Source organism: Schistocerca serialis, chromosome 3, assembly GCF_023864345.2.
Source record: "Schistocerca serialis cubense isolate TAMUIC-IGC-003099 chromosome 3, iqSchSeri2.2, whole genome shotgun sequence".
In the NCBI taxonomy this organism is placed as follows: Eukaryota; Metazoa; Arthropoda; class Insecta; order Orthoptera; family Acrididae; genus Schistocerca; species Schistocerca serialis.
This window is the reverse complement of record NC_064640.1, coordinates 57,952,574-57,977,857: the sequence shown is the minus strand read 5'-3', so window position 1 is coordinate 57,977,857 and position 25,284 is coordinate 57,952,574. Positions and strand designations below refer to the sequence as shown.

The 25,284-nt window shown below is 44.0% G+C and overlaps 1 protein-coding gene across 1 annotated transcript in view; it reads right to left on the bottom strand.

The window, feature by feature from the left end:
* Positions 1 to 25,284, bottom strand: part of LOC126471525 (dihydropyrimidine dehydrogenase [NADP(+)]) — a 272,626-nt gene that overhangs the window by 159,147 nt on the left and 88,195 nt on the right. Inside the window, exon 6 of the mRNA XM_050099748.1 lies at positions 9,394 to 9,520. Within this exon, the coding sequence (XP_049955705.1) occupies positions 9,394 to 9,520 (127 nt within the window). The remainder of the gene's footprint in view (positions 1 to 9,393; positions 9,521 to 25,284) is intronic.

Here is a 25,284-nt window from a genome sequence, read left to right as displayed (position 1 = left end):
TCGGAAGATGTGATGTGACTTATTCAAAAGGAAGAGCTTAGCAAGTTGAGAAATGCAATAACGCGTTGATCCACCTCTGGCAATTACGCAAGCAGTTATTCGGCTCGGCATTGATCGATAGAGTTGCTGAATGTCCTCGTGAGGGATATCGTGCTAAATTCTGTCCAATTGGTGTGTTAGGTAGCCAAAATTCCGAGAGGGTTGGAGGGCCCTGCCCATAATGGTCAAAACGTTCTCAATTGGGGGGATATCCGGCTACCACGTTGGCCAAGGAGTGGAAACTCTCACCGTGTGCGGGTGGGCAGTATCTTGCTGAAATGTAGGCTCAGGATGGCTTACCATGAAGGGCAGCAAAACGGGGGCGTAGAATATAGTCCACCAATCGCTGTGCTGTAAAGGTGCTGCACATAAAAGCAAAGGGGTCCTGCTATGAAAAGAAATGGCACCCCAGCCCAACATTACTGGTTGTCGAGTTGTATGGATGGCGACAGTCAGGTTAACATCCTAGCGCTGTCCGTGGCGTCTCCAGACACGGCTTCGGCCTGGAATCTCATTGACTGGAGTAGAATTGTTTCAGTGATGAATCGCGCTTCGAAGTGAGCCCCGATGACCAGCAAAGACTAGCCTGGGAACGCCCCAGACAGCAATGGAATACCAACGTGACGCCCGCCACATGGCCCTACAACTGGGAGTGATGGTCTGAGGCGTGATTTCTTCTCACATCAGGACACCTTTGGTAGTCATTCTCGGCACTCTTATAGCACAGCCCTACGTCCACGATATTCTACACCCTCTTTTGTTGTCCTTCACGACAAGCCATCATCAAGACAATGGTCGCGTGCACACGGAGAGGTTTTCTACTGCTTGTCTTCGTGCTTGGCGAGCAAGTTCGATAGTTCACTCCCCAACTCAGAAAGTTTAGAGCAATATGCACACGGACCCCCAGCCAGCTCGGGAGTTTGACGGCCTAGCGCGCCAATCGTACAGAATTTGGTACAATATCCCTAAGGAGGACATCCAACAACTCTGTTAATTAATGCCAAGCCGAATAACTGCTTGCATAAAGGCCAGATGCGTACCAACGCGTGATAGACTTGCTGAATTTGTAAAACTCTTTTTCTTGAATAAGTCATCGAATTTTTCTGATTTGTAATCATTTGTTTGTCTGTACATGTAAACCACATCAACCGATTTCCGTCCGATTCGGATAATTCCTTCACCGTGGGCCGTGGGTGGTCCAGTTTTATTTCGTCTACCTTGTATATTACAGCTACATCTACATCTGCATAGATACTCCGCAAGCGGAGGGTACCTATACCACTACTTCTCATTTCCCCTCCTGTTCCACTCGCAAATAGACCGAGGGGAAAACGACTGTCTGTACGCCTTCGTATGAGCCCTAATTTCTCGTATCTTATCTTTGTGGTCCTTACGCACGATGTATGTTTCCGGCAGTAGAATCATTCTGCAGTCAGCTTCAAATGCCGGTTCTATAAATTTTTTCAATATTGTTTCCTGAGAAGATCCGTGGACATAAGCTCCTTAGTCTCAAAAAAGTTTATTATGTTCGAACTGAGAATATGTTCAAGGATTGTGCAGCAAACAGAAGTTAGGGATATTGGTCTGTAATTTTACGGGTCCTTTCTTTTACCTTTCTTATATACTGGTGTCACCTGCGCTTTTTTCCAGTCGCTTGGGACTTTGTCTTGGGCGAGAGACTCACGATAAATGCAAGCTAGGTATGGGGCCAATGCGTAGAGTATTCTTTTTAAAATCGAACTGTGACTCCGTCCGGACCTGGAGGTTTATTTGTTTTCAAATCTTTCAGTGTTCCTTTACGCCAAGTATGCTTATTTCTGTCGTCCATAGGGAAGTCTGGCCGATGCTCAAATGACGGTATGTTTGTACGGTTCTCCTTTGTGAACGATTTCTTGAACGTGAAATTTAAAACTCCGGCTTTCTTTTGGCTATCTTCAACTGCCACACCAGACTGGTCAACAGGGGACTGAATGGAAGTCTTCTCAGCAATTTTACATATGACCAGATTTTTCTCGAGTTCTCTGCCAGACCTTTTGCTAAGGTGAGACGGTGGCAGTTGTATGCTTCGCGCATAAATCTTTTCACAGACGCAGGAATCTCTACTAACCTTCGCTTGTCGTCATTTGTGCGTCCCCTTTTGAACGTAGAGTGCAACAGCCTCTGCTTCCCCGGATAAACCATGGTGGGTCTTTTCCATCCTTTATCCACTTACTAGGCACATAATTCTCCAGAACACGATTTACAATCTGCTTGAACTTTGCCCATAATTCCTATACAGCTATCTTACTGAAACTAAGTGATGCCAATGCACTGTCTAAGTGAGATGTTAATAACTGCGTATCTGCGCTGTCTAGCAGAAGCACTCTCCTAGTCTTTCCACCGATTTATTAACTTTTGTAATCGTAGTTGCTATAATGAGATCATGATCGCTGATCCCCGTTTCTATACTGACATTATTAGTGACAACATTGATAGTAATCTTATAATTTTTGCCTATAATGTAGTTATCTAAAATGAAATACGGTTTGAAAAATGCTGCATAATTATTCGGTCAGATAGCGGTAAGATTTCAAAGTCGTGAAAAGACTGACAAGTTGTTTTAAATGTTCAGAAATGTGAAACTACGCACTTCACAAAACGAAAAAGCTGTGTATCCTACTACTACAACATCAAAGAGGTACAACTAGAATCAGTCAACTTAAACAAATAACTGCATGTAATAATTTTTAGAGATATGAAATGAAACGATTAAGTTGGCTCAGTCTTAGGTAAAACATGTAGTAGAGTTCGGTTCATTGGTAGGATACTAGGAGAATCGAATGGGACTGCAATGAAGAATGCTAAAAAAACTTTCGCGTAACACATCCTAAGCTATTGCTCAAGTGTGTGGGACCCATATCAAATAGGACATAATTGGGGATGTTGAAAGTATTCAAGGAAGAGCAGCACGAACCGCCACGGGTTTATATGACCAACGGGAGAGCGTCAGGGAGATTGTCAAAGAACAGACGCTTGAAGACAGACGCAAAGTACCCCTTAAAACCTACTTACAAAGTATGAAGAAACAGCTTTAAGTGAGGGACCTAGGGATATACTACAGCCCTCTACATATCGCTACCGTAGGGATCGTGAAGACCAGATCAGGCTAATCACAGTGCACACAGAGGCTTGTAAACAATCATTCTTCGCCCGCTTCGTAGGTGAATGGAACGGGAAGAGGCCCTAACAAGCTGTGCAATGGGAAGTACTTTCCATCACGCACTTCACTGTCGTTTGCAGAGAACACATTTATTTGTTGATGTAATACTCAGTTACTCTGCTTTTATAGTCATTCTCATTTCGTAAAATACATGTGAAAGAATTCAGAGTGCAGCTTGACTCTTCTTTTAAAGGGCGTTATCGTAATTTTAGTTATAAATCTCTCTACAGTGTACCTGTCTCGTAGCGGCTGCTACTGAAGTTGGATGATCATCAATGATGCGCTCTCGCGCTGTCTAAACGAATCTATTGGTATTACTCTCACGATTCTTCACCACTGGTTTCTAAAGCACTATTCTCTTGAACAACATGTTATAAACTGACTAGCCAAAAGTCATGAGAAGAGGTACCGTGTGTGGTACCCAGAGGTTGCGGGTAGTCGCGGCATATGGCGCGAGTATGGACCAGAAATCAGAGCAGCCTATTACAGAAAGACGTATACCAAACAACACAGCGTTTCGCGAGTCACCGGTTTTGCACGTGGGATGATAATCCGTGCAAGACGCATGGGTCACAGGATATCGGAGATCATACAAGAACTCGGGTTTCCGACTTCATGTCTAAGGTGGATCTTCAGTATCGGAGAGACACAGATTTCAAACGCGTAGATCGCCGCACAGGATAACTACAAGCGTTTGCCCAATGGACGTCATTTCGCCTCCTCAGAGCCATACGGCGCGATAGACGATCTGTTTTGAGTCAGATGCCCGTCGATTTGAATACGGGGCGTCGGGAACTCATTTCAGCCATAACTATACTGAAACAAATGTCGACGACCTAAATCACACACAGTGAGTCCCCATAACTTTTGACGACTCCTCACCATACATCTGCAGTTTCGCTAGATCTTTTCTTCGTTTATATATGAAGATGGTATCTATTCCTTCGGACATGTCCGAAAGAACAGATACAATCGGTGAGATGCAGCTCGTTAGAATGAAATTACAATGAAATGAATACCCTTAGGGGTTGATATGAGTCATCAGGGACAGTTGAAAATGTGTGCCTCGACCGGGACTCGAACTCAGGATCTCTTGCTTGCATGGCAGACGCTCTATCCATCTGACTCACCCAGGACACAGAGGATAGTGCGACTGCACGAATTTATCTCTGGCACGCCTCCCGTGAGACCCACATTCGCAACTTATCGTCCCGCACTATATTCATAGTGCCCCTGCCTATCGTACTCATTACTCGCGGCTGTACCGCCGAATCCCGTAAAAGTTCGGACACTGTTTGTGCATCCGCACAGAAGAAGACGGTCAAATGGCCGGTGAGCCTTATATATATACATGGTGTTACAAAAAGGTACGGCCAAACTTTCAGGAAACATTCCTCACACACAAAGAAAGAAAATATGTCATGTGGACATGTGTCCGGAAACGCTTACTTTTCATGTTAGAGCTCATTTTATTACTTCTCTTCAAATCACATTAATCATCGAATGGAAACACACAGCAACAGAACGTACCAGCGTGACTTCACTTTGTTACAGGAAAAGTTCAAAATGTCCTCCGTTAGCGAGGATACATGGATCTACCTTCCGTCGCATGGAATCCCTGATGCGCTGATGCAGCCCTGGAGAATGGCGTATTGTATCACAGTCGTCCACGATGCGAGCACGAACAGTCTCTATTTTTGCTACCGGGGTTGCGTAGACAAGAGCTTTCAAATGCCCCCATAAATGAAAGTCAAGAGGGTTAAGGTCAGGAGAGCGTGGAGGCCATGGAATTGGTCCGCCTCTACCAATTCATCGGTCACCGAATCTGTTGTTGAGAAGCATACGAACACTGCGACTGAAATGTGCAGGAGCTCCATCGTGCATGAACCACATGTTGTGTCGTACTTGTAAAGACACATGTTCTAGCAGCACACGTAGAGTATCCTGTATGAAATCATGATAACGTGCGCCGGCCGAAGTGGCCGTGCGGTTAAAGGCGCTGCAGTTAGAAACCGCAAGACCGCTACGGTCGCAGGTTCGAATCCTGCCTCGGGCATGGATGTTTGTCATGTCCTTAGGTTAGTTAGGATTAACTAGTTCTAAGTTCTAGGGGACTAATGACCTCAGCAGTTGAGTCCCATAATGCTCAGAGCCATTTGAGCCATGATAACGTGCTCCATTGAGCGTAGGTGGAAGAAACTAAAATCAGCTCTAACATGGAAATTAAGCGTTTCCGGACACATGTCCACATAACATCTTTTCTTTATTTGTGTGTGAGGAATGTTTCCTGAAACTTTGGCCGTACCTTTTTGTAACACCCTGTATACAGGGTGAGTCACCTAACATTACCGCTGGATATATTTCGTAAACCACATCAAATACTGACGAATCGATTCCACAGACCGAACGTGAGAAGAGGGGCTAGTGTAATTGGTTAATACAAACCATAAAAAAATGCACGGAAGTATGTTTTTTAACACAAACCTACGTTTTTTTAAATGGAACCCCGTTAGTTTTGTTAGCACATCTGAACATATAAACAAATACGTAATCAGTGCCGTTTGTTGCTTTGTAAAATGTTAATTACATCCGAAGATATTGTAACCCAAAGTTGACGCTTGAGTACCACTCCTCCGCTGTTCGATCGTGTGTATCGGAGGGCACCGAATTACGTAGGGATCCAAAGGGAACGGTGATGGACCTTAGGTACAGAAGAGACTGGAGCAGCACATTACGTCCACATGCTAACACCTTTTTTATTGGTCTTTTTCACTGACGCACATGTACATTACCATGAGGGGTGAGGTACACGTACACGCGTGGTTTCCGTTTTCAATTACGAAGTGGAATAGAGCGTGTCCCGACATGTCAGGCCAATAGATGTTCAATGTGGTGGCCATCATTTGCTGCACACAATTGCAATCTCTGGCGTAATGAATTTCGTACACGCCGCAGTACATCTGGTGTAATGTCACCGCAGGCTGCCACAATACGTTGTTTCATATCCTCTGGGGTTGTAGCACATCACTGTACACACTCTCCTTTAACGTACCCCACAGAAAGAAGTCCAGAGGTGTAAGATCAGGAGAACGGGCTGGCCAATTTATGCGTCCTCCACGTCCTATGAAACGCCCGTCGAACATCCTGTCAAGGGTCAGCCTAGAGTTAATTGCGGAATGTGCAGGTGCACCATCATGCTGATACCACATACGTCGACGCGTTTCCAGTGGGACATTTTCGAGCAACGTTGGCAGATCATTCTGTAGAAACGCGATGTATGTTGCAGCTGTTTGGGCCCCTGCAATGAAGTGAGGACCAATGAGGTGGTCGCCAATGATTCCGCACCATACATTTACAGTCCACGGTCGCTGTCGCTCTACCTGTCTGAGCCAGCGAGGATTGTCCACGGACCAGTAATGCATGTTCCGTAGATTCACTGCCCCGTGGTTTGTGAAACCCGCTTCATCGGTAAACAGGTAGAACTGCAACGCATTCTCTGTTAATGCCCATTGACAGAATTCCACTCGATGATTAAAGTCATCACCATGTAATTGCTGATGTAGCGACACATGAAACGGGTGAAAGCGGTGACGATGCAGTATGCGCATGACACTACTTTGACTCAGTCCACCGGCTCTCGCAATGTCCCGTGTACTCATGTGTGGGTTCATGGCAACAGCAGCTAACACACCAACTGCACCCGCTTCTCCTGTGACGGGCCTGTTACGGACCCGTTTGCGTGTTACGACCATACCTGTTGCATACAGTTGGCGGCAGATGTTTTGCAATGTGCGGCACGTTGGATGCTCTCTGTCCGGGTACCGTTCTGCATACACCCTGCAGGCTTCAGCTGCATATCGTCGACACTCGCCATAGATGAGTATCATCTCCGCCTTTTCAGAGTTCGAATACACCATGGTCACAGTTCCTACAACACTACACTATCACAGACGTCTGGTAACACGGTGTACTACAGTTGGTCTGCGTGCGGAGACGAATGCAGAATAACAATAGCAGCAAGCGCTACATGCGGACACTGCGACAGCTAGACCAAACCACAACAGTGCACTACAGCCACACTCGTAAACACGGTCGTCATCGTAAACATATCCCTGCAGATGCTGCTCGTCGACCGTGGCCCGTGTTTGTTACAACACGCAACTGAACGTCGGAGGTTTCAAGCGTCAACTTTAGGTTCCAATATCTCCGGATGTAATTAACATTTTACAATGCAACAAACGGCACTGATTACGTATTTGTTTATATGTTCAGATGTGCTAACAAAACTAACGTGGTTCCATTTAAAAAAACGTAGGTTTGTGTTAAAAAACATGCTTCCGTGCATTTTTGTATGGTTTGTATTAAACAATTACACTAGCCCCTCTCCTCACGTTCGGTCTGTGGAATCAGTTCGTCAGTATTTGATGTGGTTTACGAAATATATCCAGCGGTAACGTTAGGTGACTCACCCTGTATATGAAGGTGGTATCCGTTTTTTCGGACATGTCCGACGGACAAGCGTAGTGTAGGCAATCTCCTTAGTAGATCTGTTGCATCTTCGAAGTGTTCTGCCAATAAAACGCAGTCTTTGTTTCACCTTCCCCACAACATTTTTTATGTGTTCTCTCCAACTTAAGCTGTTCGTAATTGTAGGTCCTAGATATTTAGCTGAATTTTCAACTTTTAAATTTGATTGATTATCCTGTAACCGAAGTTATGTTATGTTATGTTAACCGGGGACCTAGAAACGACGGAGAGGCTCCGTCCCCGCCGCAGCCGCAGTGGTCTGCAACCCCACGACGACTACCGCAGTCCACTTCACCCCTCCGCCGCAACACGCCGAACCCAGGGTTATTGTGCGGGTCGGCCCCCAGTGGACCCCCACGGAACGTCTCACACCAGACGAGTGTAACCCCTATGTTTGCGTGATAGAGTAATGGTGGTGTACACGTACGTGGAGAACTTGTTTGCGCAGCATTCGCCGACATAGTGTAGCTGGGGCGGAATAGGGGGAACCAGCCCGCTTTCACCGAGGCAGATGGAAAACCGCCTAAAAACCATCCAAAGACTGGCCGGCTGACTGGAGCTCGACATAAATCCGCCGGGCGGATTCGTGCCGGGAACCGGCGCTCCTTTCCGTCCGGAAAGGCGTGCTTTTAGACCGCACGGCCAACCGGGCAGGCTAAACCGAAGTTCAATGGATTCCTTTTAGCACTCCTGTGGATGACCTCACATTTTTCATTATTTAGAGTCAATAGCCACTTTTCGCATCATACAGATACCTTTTCCGTACAAAGTTTGATTTTGTTGACGGAGCCACAACCTCACCTCTGCTTGCACCTATTCATCACTATCAATGTGAAGTTGTCGAATGTGTTCTTTAAGTTTTGAAAACAGGTGAAAATCGGATGTGGCTAAGTCGAGACGATATGGAGGATGATGAATGACATTGGACCCAAGGCGTCGGAATGTGGCATATGTCGCAGCGCTCGTGTGTGGTCTGGCATTATCATGTTGACGAAGTCTTCGAATTCGAAACTCGGTTGCAGCACGCTGTTTCTCACGCACCTACATAGTTACGTTACGCACTGCCATGTTGCAAGCCCTCCAGGGGCAAATGGCTGCGTATATGCAGACCTGAAGAATTACCGAGCGAGGTGGCGCAGTGGTTAGACACTGGACTCGCATTCGGGAGGACGACGGTTCAATCCCGCGTCCGGCCATCCTGATTTAGGTTTTCCGTGATTTCCCTAAATCGCTCCAGGCAAATGCCGGGATGGTTCCTTTCAAAGGGCACGGCCGACTTCCTTCCCCGTCCTTCCCTAAACCGTCGAGACCGATGACCTCGCTGTCTGGTCTCCTTCCTAAAAACAACCCCCCCCCCCCCCCAAACCTGAAGAATTAAGATGTAGAATGTTAATAACGTTTGCTTTACTTAAAAAGTCTGAAGAGTTTTCACATAAAAAAATTGGGCAGCACTATTTTTCAGCGCTTCTTCGTACAATATCTTCTTCATCCTATTATTGTTTTCTTTGCCTCACCCTGTATTGGCTTTGTTATCGTTCATCTTGCGCTTTGTGGGATTAATGCTATCTGCAAGAAAATACGTGAGAGTAATTTATAGCACAAATATATACCTAGTGAAAGATATTTACCTGTAATGTGAGATCATTGGTAGACAGCACCCGGTTGTACTCAAATTTTACTCCGAGATCCTTGACCAACTCCACTTCAAACGTAACGGCGTCGTACGGCAGGCGGTACTGAGGTATTTCGGAGGAACTGCAAAAAGATAGAACACCGAGATAATGAGCAAATGAGCTGACCCACAGGAAAACCTGCACATTCTTTATCACAGATGTTGCAAATAGTCAGAAGATTAGTGTATCTACAAATACTACAGTTACATGTATATTCCGCAAGCCACCTTGCGGTGTGTGGCGGAGGTTACTTCTGGTAGCACTAACTTTTCCCCTTTCTCCTGTTCTGTTTATAACTGGCGCATAGGACTGTCGGTAAAACTCCACATGACATCTAGTTTAACTAATTTTCTCGTTGTGATCACTTTGCGCGATGTATGTAGGAGATAGTAATATGTTGTCAGTCTCTTCTTGGAACGTAAACTCTCGAAATTTGAACAGTAAACCTCACCGTGATAGGCATTGCCTCTCTTGTAGCGTCTGTCAATGGAAGTTTGTTGAGCATCTCCGTAATGCTCTGTTCGGAACCGCGCTGCTGCGACGGTCGCAGGTTCGAATCTGCCTCGGGCGTGGATGTGTGTGATGTCCTTAGGTTAATTAGGTTTAAGTCGTTCTAAGCCTAGGGGACTGATGACCTCAGCAGTTAAGTCCCATATTGCTTAGAGCCGTTTGAACCGTAATGCTCTCCCGCCAAGTAAACGGCCCTGTGACGAAACGCGCTACTCTTCGTACAATCTTCTCTAACTGTTCTATTAATCGTACTTGATAAAGGTCCCAGATAAATAGACAATATTCAATAATGGATCGAACGACTGGTTTGCAAGCATCTTCTTCCGTGGATGAATTACGTTTCCTTAAGATTCTCTCAGTGAGTATCAATCTGGCATCTGCTTTACCTCCTGTTTGTTTAATGCAGTCAATGTCGCTCGGGATGGTCAGTCGTAGGTATTTCGCGGAAGTTACTGTTCCCAGTAAAGAGTCGCTAATAGTGTAATCTAACAGTAGTTGATCTCTTAGCCTATTTACGCTCAATACGTTGGATTTCTTCACGTTCAGGGTCAACTGCCAGACCCTGCACACATCGTCGATCCTGTTCAGATTTTCCTGCATTTCGCGACAGTCTCCTGGTGCTGGACTTTATTTTATTTTATACGTGTAGTTCCGTAGGACCAAACTGAGTAGCAAATCCCCATGGTCATGGAACGTGTTATTACATGAAATTACAGCAGAAAAGTAATAACAGATAAAATAAAATGTTAATGAATCCTAACAAGACGTCAGGCTATAAGTTTATGTAAACGTAGTCAACAATATAACACAGGAATCAGCCTACTTTTTCAAGGAACGCCTCGAGAGAATAGAAGTTATACCATAAGAGGAAATTCTTCAGGTCAGATTTGAAAGCGCGTGGATTACTGCTAAGATTTTTGAATTCTTATGGTAGGTTATTGAAAATAGATGCACCAGAATACTGCACGCATTTCTGCACTAGAGTCAAGAAAGTGCGGTCCAAACGCAGATTGGATTTCTGCCAAGTATTGACTGAGTGAAAGCTGCTAATTCTTGGGAATAAGCTAATACTGTTAGCAAGAAACGACAGTGAGGAATATATATATTAAGAGGCCACCGTCAGAATACCCAGGATAATTAACAGGAGTCGACAAGAGGTTCGCGAACTTACACTACTCATTGCACGATCTGCCCGTTTCTGAACCAAAAATATCCTTCGAGAATGGGAAGAACTACCCCAAACTACATGATACCATACGTCACAAGCGAATAAAAATAAGCAAAATAAGCGACTTTACGTGTCGAACTATCAATTACTTCAGATACTCTTCTAATATTAGAAATGGTAGCATTAAGTTTTTGAACAAGATCCTGAACGGGAGATTTCCACGATATTTTAGTATCTATCTGAAAACCTAGAAATTTGAACTGTTTAGTTTCGCTACTCATACACTATGTGATCAAAAGTATCCGAACACCCCCAAAAACATACTCTTTCATATTAGGTGCATTGTGCTGCCACCTACGCCCAGGTACTCCATATCAGCGACCTCAGTAGTCATTAGACATCGTGAGAGACCAGAATGGGATGCTCCGTGGAACTCACGGATTTCGAACGTGGTCAGGTTATTGGGTGTCACTTGTGTCATACGTCTGTACGCGAGATTTCCACACTCCTAAACATCCCTAGGTCCACTGTTACCGATGTGATAGTGAAGTGGAAACGTGAAGGGACACGTACAGCACAAAAGCGTACAGGCCGGCCTCGTCTGTTGACTGACAGAGACCGCCGACAGTTGAAGAGGGTTGTAATGTGTAATAGGCAGACATATATCCAGAACATCACTCAGGAAATCCAAACTGCGTCAGGATCCACTGCAAGTACTATGACAGTTAGGCGGGAGATGAGAAAACTTGGATTTCATGGTCGAGCGGCCGCTCATAAGCTGCACATCACGCCGGTAAATGCCAAACGACGCCTCGCTTGGTGTAAGGAGCGTAAACATTGGACGACTCAACAGTGGAAAAGCTTGCGTGGAGTGACGAATCACGGTACACAATGTGGTGATCCGATGGCAGGGTGTGGGTATGGTGAATACCCGGCGAACGCCATCTGCCAGCGTGTGTAGTGCCAATACTAAAATTCGGAGTCGGTGGTGTTATGGTGTGGTCTTGTTTTTCATGGAGGGGGCTTGCACCTCTTGTTGTTTTGCGTGGCACTATCACAGCACAGGCCTACATTGATGTTTTAAACACCTTCTTGCTTCCCACTGTTGAAGAGCAACTCGGGGCTGGTGATTGCACCTTTCAACACGATCGAGCACCTGTTCATAATGCACGGCCTGTGGCGCAGTGGTTACACCACAATAACATCCCTGCAATGGACTGGCCTGCACAGAGTCCTGACCTGAATTCTATTGAACACCTTTGGGATGTTTTGGTACGGCGTCTTCGTGCCAGGCCACACCGACCGACATCGATACCTCTCCTTAGTGCAGCACTGCGTGAAGAATGGGCTGCCATTCCCCAAGAAACCTTCCAGCACCTGAATGAACGTATACTTGCGAGAGTGGAAACTGTCATCAAGGCCAAGGGTGGGCCAACACCATACTGAATTCCAGTATTACCGATGGAGGGCGCCACGAACTTGTAGGTCATTTTCAGTAGGTGTCCGGATACTTTTGATCACATAGTATTTGCCCATTCCGTGAAATTAAAACTTCGGGTTTTGTTGAATTGTGTGTTAGAAACTGTAAAAGTGGCTCAGATGGATAGAGCGTCTGCCATGTAAGCAGGAGATCCCGGTTTCGAGCCCCGGTCGGAGCACACATTTTCAACATGTCCCCAATGATGTATGTCAACACATGTTTGCAGCTAGGGTGTCGATTTAATAATCATTTCAACCTGCAAAAGCTGAGTCTCACTATGATTTAGCGTTAGTTTACTTTCTACAAGCCATGAACTTATTTTTGTAGACCCTCTTCGCCAGTTTCGTAAAGGCCTCGTCGCTACGGCTGTGGAAGCCGAGTTGCCGCTGTTGGTACGGTAGGCCGAGTTTGTGAGTTCTTGAAACGGCTTCTGGCGCAGTACACCGCTAAGACAATTTCTCCCTGCTAATATTATACACCGATGCTCCAGGGTCAGGTAACAGGATAGGAGAACGAAGGTTCTACAACGCTGCAACAAATTAGTAACAAAGTCATAAAAATGAGTTAAAACGGTTTACTTATCTTTGTGACTTGTCGAATAATGAAGTTTGCAACACTACTTGTAATACGTATAGCAATGGCTAAGTGCAAATAATCGTTGGTAAACTTCACAGTACATAGCAAATGCAATTTACAACAACTGTCTGTTCATTTCTAAGAGGTCACTAATCGATGCTCCCTGTCTAAGTCAGCCATGGACGCAAATCTATAGCTAAGTGGGCGAGAGCTGCTCTTGTATCTGTCGAGTAGGTTTCTGTCCGTTGTCGTCCGGTCATTGGCGGATTGTACTCGGCCGGGAATTGGCCGAGGCGAAGTCGATATCTTGCTCCTCGCGCAAGCGGCAAGTCTCAACGGCACTGGCATCAGCTCGCGTCTTTGCACCTGCCGTGCTTTTGCCCTGGCTGTGTCTTGTTCGGACGACACAGCACTGATGTTTTGAACTGAGCTATTTGAAACAGTGCCAACGTTGCACACAACATACTTGTCTACCAAGCTAGTGTCATCGGCAAACAGAAATATTTAAGAATTGCCTGCACTACTAGAGGGCATATCATTTATATAAATAAGGAACAGGAGTGGCCCCAGCACAAATCCGTGGGGCACTCCCCCCCTCCTCTATTTAACCGTGGCCCACTCGGACCCCACATCATGGCCATTCTCAGTACAGAGGAGAATGACCTTTTGCTGTCTGTTTTTAAACTAAGAGGTGAACCAGTTGTGAGCTACTCCCCGTATTCCATAATGGTGCAACTTCTTGAACACTATTTTGTGATCAACCCAATCAAACGTCTTACTTAAATCAAAAAAGATGCCTAGCGTTCGAAACCTTTTGTTAAATCCATCCGGTGCCTCACAGAGGAAAGAGAATATAGCGTTTTCAGTTGTTAAACCACTTCTAAAACCAAACTGTACATCTGATAGAAAATCATGAGGAATAAATTGATCAATTATCCTTACATACACAGCCTTTTCAATAACTTTAAAAAACACGACGGGATAGAAATAGGTCTAAACGTGTCTACGTTATCCCTTCCTCCCTTTTTATAAAGTTGTTTTACTACTGACGACTTTAATCATTCGGGATACTGACCATTCCTAAAGGAAAAATTACAAATATGGCTAAGCACAGGGCTACTATGTGCAGCACAGTACTTTATTATTCTGCTAGATACTCCATCATATCCATGAGAGTCCATAGTCTTCAGTGATCTAATTATTGACTCAGTCTCCCCATTGTCAGTATCACAAATGAATATTTCAGATATCAGTCTCGAAAAAGCCATTTTCCAAGAGAGTTACATGATTCCCTGTAGAAACTAAGTCTTTATTTACTTCACCAGCAATGTTCAGAAAGTGATTGTTAAATACTGTACATGTATCTGACTTATCAGTAACAGAAACGTTTTTACTGTGTACTGACTTTATACCCTCGACCTTGTGCTGCTGACTAGACACTTCCTTCACGACTGACCATATGGTTTTAATTTTATCCCGTGAAATATCTATTCTATTTGCGTACCACATACTCTTTGCCCTACTAATAACATTTTTAAGCACCTTAAATTACAGCTTGTAATGGGCTACTATAGCTCGAATGTGACTACTTCTAACATTTTGATATAATTCTCACTTTGTTGTACATGATATACGTAACACACTTGTCAGCTACCCAGGCTGCCTTTTACTGCTAGTTCCCTATTTAGAAGAACTTTTAAGAGCATGAGAAATGTGTTAAGGAAAGCATTACATTTGTCATCTGTGTTGTCGCATTAGAAACATCCCGCCACTCTTGTTGCTTCCCATAGACAATAGAATCGTCCACGAATAGCCCCATGGGGTCTCAAACGTAATCCACTAGATCATTAATAAAAACTGTAAATAATAGTGGTCCTATAACACTCCCTGGTGTACTAGCGGAAACGCCTTCACATTTGTCGAACTTGTTCAGCTAAGTAGGCCTACTAGGGGGTCCTAAGGAAGTTCTGTATCCAATCTTAAATCTGGTCCGATACTCAGTAAGCTCGTACTTTATTCACTAAACGATAGTGTGGAACTGTATCGAATACTTCTCTAAAGTCAAGAAACACGATCAACCTGAGCGTTCCTCATGGGCGAGCTGACTTCTGCAAAATCACTATATGTGGAATCCACGTTGATTGTTATAGAAGAAGCTTCGTTCTCCAGGTAGGTTATCATGTGTGAGAATAAAACATGTTCCATAATACAACAATAGATAAATATCAGCGATATAGATCGGTCCGACAGTTTTCTTGAAACGGGAATGACCTGTGCTTTTTTACAATTGCGAAGTACTCTTCGTTGCTCCAGTGACCCACGAAAAACTGCTGCTAGAATGGGAGCAAGTTCTTTTGCAGAACCTCACAGGTATCTCATTCGGTAGAGTTGCCTTTCCATTGGTCAACACTGTTAACTCACTTTCTATTCCGTGATCGATTTATGCCATTTCGGTATCCATCCGATGATTAAAAGGAAGCCGGCCGCTGTGGCTGAGTGGTTCTAGGCGCTTCAGTCCGGAACCGCGCTGCTGCTACGGTTGCAGGTTCGAATCCTGCATTGGGCATGGATGTGTGTGATGTCCTTAGGTTAGTTAGGTTTAAGTAGTTCTAAGTCTAGGGGACTGATGACCTCAGCTGTTAAGTCCCATAGTGCTTAGAGCCATTTGAACCATTAAAAGGAACAATTTCGGAAGATCCCATCTGCTGATTAAAAGAAACTATTTCGGAAGACCGAATTCAATATTTCGGCCTTCTCTCTGTAGTCTTCCGTTTCGGTGCTATTATGGTCACTTAGCGATTTAGTAGATGGTTTATATTCGCTTACTGACTTTATGCAAGACCGAAACTTATTAAGATTTAGTTAGTTCATTTGGAAAAACTGTAATTTTAAATTCATTGAATGCTTCTCACACCACATTCCTCACACTCATTTTGGCTTCATTTAGCTTTTATTTGTCTACCAGGCTTTGATTTCACTTAAATCGGAGCTGAAGTTCTCTGTGCTCTTCGCAGCAGCTTTCTAACACGCCTATTCATCCACAGTGGATCTTTTCCATCCCTCACAACCTTGCTTGACACATACTTGTCTAAGGCATGTTCTACAACACCTTCGAGTTTTACTCAAATGCTCTACATCTTCATCCTCTGAGTTAAATGTTTGATGATTAGTACTATGATACTCTGCGATTTTTCTCCTGTCACTGTTGCCAACCAAAGATAATTTCCCACCTGTTCAAAAATTCCATGTAAAATCAGTACTTATTGCTGTTGTCACAGCCTTATAATCGCTAATTCCCTTTTCATCGTTAACTAATTCGAAAAGTTCGGATCTGTTAAGTTATTAGGAGGTCTAAGACATTGCACTCAGGTGTAGGTTCTTTCAACTATCTGCTCAAAGTGATTTTCGGACAAGACATTCAGAAAAGTCTCACACGAATCCATTTCGGTGATACCAATTTGCCGCGCGGTTTGAGGCGCCACGTCACGGAGCGGGCGGCCCCTCCCGCCGGAGATTCAAGTCCTCCCTTGGGGATGGGTGTGTGTGTTGTCGTTAGCGTAAGTTAGTTTAAGTAGTGTGTAAGTCTAGGAACCGATGACCTCAGCAGTTTGGTCTCATAGGAACTCCCACACATTTGAACATTTTTGATTTCGTACCAATTTAGTCGTCTGATTCTCCCATTCTACAGATGACAAGTTGAACTCTATTATAATAGCATGACCAGGAAACTTATTCCTGATATTCTCGAAGACTGCTCTGAAACGCTCTGTCACTGAAGATCTAGATTCAAGTGGTCTATAGAAGCATTCTGTTACTGTCTCCAGAATGAGATTTTCACTCTGCAGCGGAGTGCGCGCTGATATGAAACTTCCTGGCAGATTAAAACTGTGTGCCCGACCGAGACTCGAACTCGGGACCTTTGCCTTTCGCGGGCATGTGCTCTACCATCTGAGCTACCCGAGCAAGACTCACGCCCCCTCGTCACAGCTTTACTTCTGCCAGTACCTCGTCTCCTACCTTCCAAACTTTACAGAAGCTCTCCTGCGAACCTTGCAGAACTAGCACTCCTCAAAGAAAGGATATTGTGGAGACATGGCTTAGCCACAGCCTGGGGGATGTTTCCCGAATGAGATTTTCACTCTGCAGCAAGGTTCGCAGGAGAGCTTCTGTAAAGTTTGGAAGGTAGGAGACGAGGTACTGGCAGAAGTAAAGCTGTGAGGGCGGGGCGTGAGTCTTGCTTGGGTAGCTCAGATGGTAGAGCACTTGCCCGCCAAAGGCAAAGGTCCCGAGTTCGAGTCTCGGTCCGTCACACAGTTTTAATCTGCCAGGAAGTTTCATCATGTTACTGTGTTTGACGCACTTTTGATGCTTCTTCTTACCCAGACTACTTCACATTCGGAATCTGTAACAATTGAACTATATATTACTGAATTATTTACTGTAAAAAGTATACCGCATAAAAAGACGCACCACGAAGGAATTAGACATGCAGTACAAACTCTCTCCTTATGCGGGCGGGCATTGTCTTGCTGAAATGTAAGCTCAGAATAGCTTGCTATGAAGGGAAGCCAAAAGAGATATAGAATATCACCGTCGCATCGCTGTGCTGTAAGAGTGCCGCGTATGATAACCAAAGGTGTTCTGCTATGAAATGAAATGGCGTCTGAGACCATCACTCCTTGTAGTCGGGCCTTATGGCTGGCGACAGTCGCGTTGGTATCCCACCATTGTCCGGGGCGTCTCCAGACATGTCTTCGGCCTGGAAACTCACTGAATGGAGTAGAACTGTTTTCAGCCATGAGTCCCGCTTCGAACTGAGCCCCGATGACTAACGAAGACCTGAGTGGAGACGCCCCGGACAGTGTGGGTTACCAACCTGACTGTCGCCTGTCGTTTGCCCCGACACCTGGCAGTGATGGTCTGGGTTGCCACTTTATTTTGTAGCAGGATACCTTTGGTTGCTATCCGCGACACTCTTGCAGCACAGCGTACGTCGACGATATTCAATGCCCTTCATGGCAAGCCAGGTAGGGTTTACATTTAGGCAAGATAATGTCAACCCACAGATGGTGAGAGTTTTCTCTGCTTGGCCAGCAAGGTCGCCGGATATCTTCTCAGTTGAGAACGTTTGAAGCATTATGGGTAAAGGCCTCTAACCATCTCGGGATGTTGACGATCTAAAGCGCCAATTGGACAGAATTTGCCACGATGTCCCTCAGGAGGCCAAGCTGAATAGCTGCTCGCGTAAGTGCCAGAGGTGATCTAACACGTTGTTAACTTGCTCAATTTGTGAAGCTCTTTATTTTGAACAAATGATCCAAATTTTCTGAAATTGCAGTCAATTGTTTGTCTGCACATGCAAATAACATCTACCGATTTCGGACCCATTCTCATAATTCCTACGTGGTAAAAAGTTTTTTCTTTTCTTTTTTGTCTTAGAGTGTGTATTTCAATTTTAATTTAGAATTTTAATCACCTTTCGGTTCCTCATACTTTCTTGGCATTCCTACCTTCAACAAGTGATAACAATTCTGGAACTTTACCATGGATGCTCTTGCGGTTTACTAATATATATTAACTTGTTCCTAACCTGCAAGCACGAACATTCTGTGAGAATAATGTGACTGATCTATCTTAAATTTCGGCAGGCATTTCATCACCGACTCCAAGGCCTCCATACGTCACACTATCCACATCCACTACTGTTCACAATGTTTGTGTTTAAAATATCTGTATCTTATTATACGATGCCCTACAGACATACATCGACAGGTTAAAAACAAAGATAACATTTTCTCTTCCTGTTGAGGAAATCACATACTGTGCGAGCATTCGGGAATGTGGCCAGTGTGGTATATGGAGGTTTGGATCAGTCCATGGACCGTGCACAGGTAGCCGAAGTGGTTAAGGCGACCGCTCGAGCACCGGTCTGGCACAGATTTTCATATCTCACTAACAAATAGCACAGCCGACGTCACACTGACTTAGCAATTCGCGAATAAATTTTATAATATTTAATACAGCTGGGGATCGTCAGCAGTGCCTGTTCTTTAAAACTTGCATACATGTCTGAAGTACATTATATAATAACATACAGACATCGTAAACTAAAAATGTGGCCATCCATGTAAACTTAGCAACATTCGTCTGCAGTATACAGCCACTGAAAAGCATACATCTTCACATTTAACTGATTTTTATATATTTTAATCATTCATTTCTAAACGGTATTTATTATTTTAAAACAGTCGAATAAGTTTGAAAATTCAAGTAGACTGAAGAGCAGAATGGCAACTGACAGCTCGTCTGTCTGAATGAGAAATGAGAAGATCAATACAGAAAAAGAAAAAAAAAACCGCTTATGTCGACTGTTCGATGAGTTCCAAGAAGGCACACTAGAACGCTATCTAAATCGAAAAGTGTATTCTGCAAGGGACCTACGGTGTGTATGGAGGTTACTTAGTGTGTGCCCCTTTCCGATTCCATTCACAGAAAGAAGGATTCCTAGTGTCATCTATTCTGTCATTCTAGTAACACTTGGTAAGAGTCACAGGTTTGTAACGCCGGAAATGCATATCCTCCTATTTCCATCTATTGTACTATTATATTTTTTCCTTGTTTTGTTACCTCAAGATATGACATTTCTGTCTCTTTATATATTGTAATTGTTTTACTGTTTGTGTATATATATATATATATATATATATATATATATATATATATTTATTTATTTATTTATGCACTTATGTCTATGTATAATTGGTTTGTTTCGTAAATATTATTTGTATTTTTACGCTGGGTCTTGCCTAGGGAAAACTGCTATCGAACGATTACATCGATAGGTCGTGTGAAGAATCAAAGTGTGTAGGATCTTTGGTAGTGTTAACTCTGCCGCGTGGAGCGCGGGCAGAGCATGGGGGAGTCTGGCTGGGGTAGCGAGTGAAGCAGGTGTGTTGTGAGAAGCTCCCGCGAGTTGCCGCGCTTTCGGGGTTTGGCAGCATGTAATTGCGCTCGACTTGCGATGATAGTTTCTGACACGGTGTCGCGGACGGGAAGCATTAGCTGGCGCACATCAAGAGCCCGTTTCGTCTGGGGACCGTGTCGAGAAGAAGGCGCGCCAACATCCAGCTTCTGCAACAGCGACGGCCGACAATGAGTGACTGTCGCCACCTCCTCGATCGACGATTTCAAACCTTCAATCAATCAACAAGGAAGACTAAAAGCACGTACAGTTTCAGAACTGTATGGCAGACCTCAGCTTTTCAAACTGTTCCATTTGCCTCGCAAAATTACAGCAACTTAGCATGAACTTTTGTTGCTCATTGTCCCAATTGCATTACCAAGCAGGGTCCCTTCCTTTTCCGAAATTAACCCGAGTGTCGTTGAAATTCAGACGCCAGCATTAAAGTACAATCATCCCATTTCACTGCTTTAATTTCAAAGTTCAGGTTAAGTATTCATAGCTGGCTACAATATTTAGATTACGCAAGCACAAATTAAGAGTGCGAGTTTTGTTACCGTATTTTAGCTTACCTGTGACTGCAGCTCAGCTTGGTACGTACTAAATCTTACTATTGTTAATTGTTCAGAATCATTTAATTCAAGTTCAAAGCTAAATCTCTTATTTCTAAATTGCGTAGATTTAAGTAGCTTTTGAAATGATTGTTGAGGTAGCCTAAGACTAACCGTATTTTACTGAATTTCGATGTGCTTAACAAAGAAAGCTTCTTATTAATTTCAGTCACTAAATTAACTTTCAGTTTTCCGGTTTTATTAATTCTTTTGCTAAATTAAGTCAGAGTGCAGCGAAAGTTATTACTTCTGACAAACGTTCAGTTTCCACACTACACGTGTCAACCTTCAGTTGCCACGCTTCTAGTGCTAATTATATGTGTAATTACCTTTCTTTTTCAGTTACTATAGTAATTGTCCTTAGGACTGGCGACCGTAATTTCCCCCAAATCTCAAATATCTAATTACCGCTAGTTAATTGTTAACGTAACGGCCGCACATTTACTTTCTTCATTAACTTTACCCCTTTTCAAAATTAATTTCCACCAGTTTCATTTGCATTTTTCCTTTCATTTAGATGTAACCCTTTCCTCCCTCTTTACCGACAGATTAACTTCGGTGACGATTGCTTTTCCCAAATTTCCATTAGGTACACGCGGTTTAAGTTTTCACTGTCATTAAGGTCGATAAGTGAGGGGGAGGTTACACGTGGCGACCTGGTGACAGGACAATCTTCAGTTTTGAGGTTGTTCTGGACACGAATTTTGTATGGTGCAAATCTCGTAACAAAGTACTGGTTACGTACAGGCCGTTGCGTCAGCGAGAATAAGTAGTGGGAGTAATCCTGATTATATTTGAGATTTGGCATTTATATTGAAAATTATTAAAATGAGTGAAGGCAACAATTGCCAAAATTTGGTAGACTTGGATACGGAACAATCGGTCGAACAGTGGGAAACGCGCACAGCGGTACCCATTGTTCAGGGGCAGGCGGCGAGCATGAAAGACGCGACCGCCGAAACGCAACAAAGAGCAGAAATGGAATTCCAAACTTTAGAAAATGTTTCGGAATCGGAAGTGAAAATCAAATCTGAATCCCGTGATGACGAATACGTAGTGAAAATTAAAGAGGAAGCCGGTACGGAAGTAAAACCGGTAGTTTCCGGGAATTTAACTCATTTATTGAATGTTTTGATTAACGAAAATAAGAAGCTCAGGCTGCCAAGCAAGAAGCTCAGGCTGCCAAGCAAGAAGCTCAGTCTGAAAAAATTGAACGGATGCTAGACAATCAGAACAAAGCTATTAACGTTGTTAACAACAATGTTGGAGTTGTTAACACAAAAGTTGATAAAATCAAAGAAGATATTGTTGTAATTAACACCGAAATCGGTAATCTTAAACAGGAAATGATAGGCGTTCAGGCGGAAATTGCGAGCATAAATACTCGTTTTAATTCCGAAATTAGCAGAATAGAGAAAAGTGTAGGAGAATCAGTTGCTCCGATCATCGAGAATAAGGTGACGGAACAAATTCAATTAGTGAAAAAAGAGGATCAAAAGGAGGTGGAAACTTTAAAGGCTTTAGTATCCGAAGTAGATACCAAAGTGACGAAGCAGGCTAATACCTGCGAAGAGAAAAAAAGGGAAGTAGAAACGCTTGCGACAACCACTTGCCAAGTAATTACGAGGGTGTCGGAATTAGAAAAGAAACTTGACGAAAAACAGAGCTATGTGCCAATCTATGCACATAGTTCGGAATTGTTGACGAAAGAGGAGCGGTTCGACCCCTTGAAAAAAGGCGGTATACACGCGACGGATTTCATTAAGAATTGTGAAAGGGTTTTACCCAGATCATGGACTAATGAGAGAAAAATTAATGCGATTATTGATGTGTTGGCTGGTGATGCCAAGCGTTGGGGCTTAAACCTCAACATTACGAACCTGACTTTTGACGAATTTAAAAATTTGTTTCTGGCTGAATACTGGTCAGAGCAAAAACAGCAAAGTGTCTGGCGCGAATTTGTCGTATCGAGGCCTTTCGATGCGAATTCGCGCGGTTCGATGAAGGAGTTTTGTGAGGGCTGGATCCGCAAGTTGGAATATTTGCGCGATCGCCGCACGGAATCCGAAATAGTCTGGGAACTCTACAAAAAGCTTCCAGATGATACAAAACGCTACGTAGGAAGCAATTACAGGACAATAAATGATTTCCTGGAAAGAGTGGAGGACGAGGACAATTGGCGCAATAATCGCGACAGTGGTAGAGGCTGTGGTAACAACAACGGGTACCACAGCAACCACAACAACGATAACCATGGGAATAATGCATACCGCAACCATGGCAGCAATAACAATAATGGTTCGGACCGTAATAACAATCGGTACAATGCAAATAATAACAGGAATGACGGAAACCAGTATCATACTAACGTGATACGGGCTTCACAGAATAGTAATAACGCCAGAGGGTGTGATCAGCCGCCTCAGCAGCATCCGGGGAGCGTATCTGCTGGGACGAGACAGGGAAACCATTAGCCGCGCCGGTGAGGGGCCGACCGGGTGTGGAGAAATTTTGGCGGCCCAATAACAAGAGAAAACCCAGGTGTCGTCGTTATGAAAATTCCGTATGGAATAATCAACGGCGGGAGAGTGTGCCAGTGTTAAGAGAAAGGAGTGCGCCCACAAGTAGTAGATCAGCTGTATACACGGCAGTAGAAAATACATTCACTGTCAGTGAGAACAATTTAAGTAGTATTCCGGAAATCGATTATAAAGTGGCAGCTGTAATACCCACAGCGGAACTGGAGATTGAGTTTAAGAATGATTCGCAATTGTTGAGAGAAGATCAGATGTCGGATAAAACGTCCGTCATCGAGCGAGGGGATGCAGAGAGGGATGAGGTCTGGTTAAGGCAGTTCGGTCGCTTATACGACGAACTAAGAGATTATAGGGGCCTGTATGGGAGAAGTGTTTATGGGGAGCGCGTGCAGGATTTTCCGCGTCTCGTCCCGCAGGAAGATAGTGTTTGTGAAATGATAGAAAGTTCTGGCCCTAACCGGCAGACTTTACTAGAAATAGTTGATGTTAATGGGGAGCACGAGCAAGATTCGTCGTCTCTCGTAACGCAAGAGTTGGATGTTGAAGTAGTAACGGAAAGTTCTGGCCTTAACCGGCAGACCTTACCGAAAGTCGTAGTGGTAGAAGTAGCCGACCCATCCGACGCAAACCTCCAGTTTAAACATTGCGAGAGTATTAAGGAGAAAGATTACGAAAATTTTAGTGATAGCAGGACACGATTGGTAGGAAAGCACATAGATTACAGCGTGTATGAGGTTAGAGCTGACATTATAGGGTCAGACGATAACAGTGTGGGTTGCGCAGATCTAGAGGAAGTAATTGCAGATACTACTGGGCACATTTCTCCAGGTAGATTGGCAGATGAGATCAATCTGGCCAACGAGGAATCAACAAAGGTGACAATTAGTGAATTGATAGCAAAGCAACACTCACTAGTTGACGAGTTACAGGAAAAGGTTTCGGTATTGGAGGCGAAGCTGCAGACTAAGCCTCAGGACAAACGTGTTGAAATTAAAACTGTATGTGAACAGAGGCTGAAAAAGCCGCCAGATAAGCCGGATTTAGGATCAAAGCCGGATGGTTTTTTCTGGAATGACCTGGATATAGACGAGGATTTACTGTGGCAAAATAAAGAAACAATTGAGGACAAGTGTAGACAGATAGTAGTGTCTGTTAATATGCACGACCTACAACTAAACGTGTTGATTGACACCGGTGCAGAATTGAGTGCTGTATCTGGGAACATATTTGAGTTACTGAAAGACAGACCCGGCATCGTAGTTACGCCAGTAACAGGAGTGAAAATTATCGGTGCTACTGGGAAGGCCAGTAAACCGGTCACAAAACAGATTTTTGTCAACTTCGAGATATGTGGGGCACGATTTGAACAAGAGTTTGTCGTCGTGCCAGACTTAACTGCGGAAGTAATTATCGGGTTAGATTGGCTATTAAATTACCGTGCAGTGATTAATTTCGGAAGCAAAACTTTGACATGTACGTCCCAAGATAAAACAATAGTAGTTAGTTTTGACGAGGCAGGAAACGGTGTGCGTAGGCAATACCAGCCTGTACACATTGTTAACTGGCCGGATGACATTGACGCAGGAATGAATTTGAACTGCTGTAACGTGAGGAATCTCAGCATTGACAATAGAGTAGAAAGTGAATTGGAAAGTATTGTAGACGGTGTGTCAAACGTAACACACGAACAAAGACGAGGCCTGTATGAAGTAATAATGAGGAATAAGAGTGTGTTTTCAGACAAACCGGGACTAGTGGAAGAGATAATCAAATTCCCTCCACGGATTGACATTAGTATTGGTGTGAAAAAAGATCGTTTGCGAGAAGTAATGAAGCTAAAAGCCGATGCTCGCATACGTCGTCATGACGCTAAAGCGCGTTTTGCTAAGTTTGCAATCGGAGTCTTAGTACTTGTAAAAGCTCATGAGAAATCGAGCGAGATAGACCATGAAATCCCTAAATTTAAGTTTGTTTATAATGAACCATATAAAGTCATCGGTATA